Below are 1,344 nucleotides of genomic sequence, written 5' to 3'. Positions count from 1 at the left end.
GACGTGGTGGCGCGGGCCGAAGCGGAGGAGAAGACCCCACTCTTGGTGCTGGACGACGTGGAGCTCCTGCCGCGGCCGCTGCTGGACGAGCTGCACGGCTTCCTGCAGCCGCAGCGCTCCCACCACTTCCACAACGCCATCTACGTGCTCCTAAGTGGCGCGGGTGGCTCCGAGGTCACGCGCTTCGTGCTGCAGAATGCGTCCCGTGCGCTGCCCCTGCGCCCCGACGGCACCCGCAGTGCCGAGGCTGCAGCGGCACAGGTGGAAGAGGACCTGCGCGCAAGCCTGTGGGCTCTGCTGTCCCGGGAGCATCCGCTGTGGCAGGCCGCGGCCATCGTGCCGTTTCTGCTGCTGGACAAGCGGGATGTGGTCAGCTGCTTCCGGGACGAGATGGCAGGCGAGGGCTTCTTTCCTGACCAGGCCCGGGCGGAGGACCTGGCCGCACAGCTCAGCTTCTACCGCGTGGCTGGCCACGAGTTTGCTGTCACTGGCTGCAAGCAGGTGGTGGCCACGGTGAACCTCCTGTAGTGGAGGTGCAGGACGGGATGTTTGGGTTGATGGCGGCAGTAGGAGGGCGACCAGGGACCTTGTGGGCTGGTGCAGGCCCCTGAGGTTTCTAATAATTTGTGGCTGCCAGGCTTGTGGGTGCGGGTCAGCTCGGAGCTCTGCTTCCAGGTCCACAACCGCCTCAGAGCCCCGAGTCTGTCCCTGGGGGCGGCAGGACAGCAGCCACCTCCCTCCCGAACTCGCCCATTGCCCTGCTGGGTGTCCCAGGCATGGTCTGGTGGGTTCTCCCTGCGTCTCCAGGAGGTGGGCGCTCGGTTCCCATGGTACAAGGATGATCTCAGGGCCAGCAGTTTCTGGGGTCACACAGCTGGGATGTGACTCTGCCTCTTGGGGGTGGTCGTGTGTTGCTCAGTACTGGGGTGGGGCTCTCACCCCTGCCACCCTGGAGATGACCGTGGAGGAGGTCACAGCCAACCATGACAGTGCTGGGGTCCTGGCTGTCTCCTCCACCCACCCCACCCCACAGTCAGGTAGTGTTTTCAGGAGCTCAAGGCTTGCGTGTCTTGACCGTAAGGGGAGGGGAGCGGAGGCTGGGGCGCCCCAGGCAGCCTCTGGCCTTCCTTCCCAGACCACCCCCCAACCCGGTGCCCGCCAGTCTGGCTTGGGCTCACTGGATGACCGAGAGCCCGCAGGGCAAGCGGGAGGTGCCTAGGTCTTCCCCCATTCCTCTCTTCTCCGCAGGTGAGACCCTTAGCCCCTGGCCCGACCCCTGGTCACCAGGATTGCGCGACCTCCCTTTCCCTGTGGCCTTTTGTGCCCCGAGTTCCGCCCACACGC

The 1,344-nt window shown here is 66.1% G+C and overlaps 1 protein-coding gene across 1 annotated transcript in view; it reads left to right on the top strand.

Annotated features, from left to right (window-relative positions):
• TOR4A (torsin family 4, member A) overlaps window positions 1-1,119 on the top strand; it is a 5,765-nt gene extending 4,646 nt beyond the window's left edge. The window contains exon 4 of the mRNA XM_011957391.1: window positions 1-1,119. This exon is cut by the window's left edge and continues 1 nt beyond it. Within this exon, the coding sequence (XP_011812781.1) occupies window positions 1-528 (528 nt within the window). The 3' untranslated portion in view covers window positions 529-1,119.
• The last annotated feature ends 225 nt before the right edge of the window (window positions 1,120-1,344 follow it).

Source organism: Colobus angolensis, unplaced genomic scaffold (genome assembly GCF_000951035.1).
Source record: "Colobus angolensis palliatus isolate OR3802 unplaced genomic scaffold, Cang.pa_1.0 Scaffold44, whole genome shotgun sequence".
NCBI lineage: Eukaryota > Metazoa > Chordata > Mammalia > Primates > Cercopithecidae > Colobus > Colobus angolensis.
Note: the sequence above shows the minus strand (reverse complement) of the source record. Positions and strands in the feature narration are given on the sequence as shown.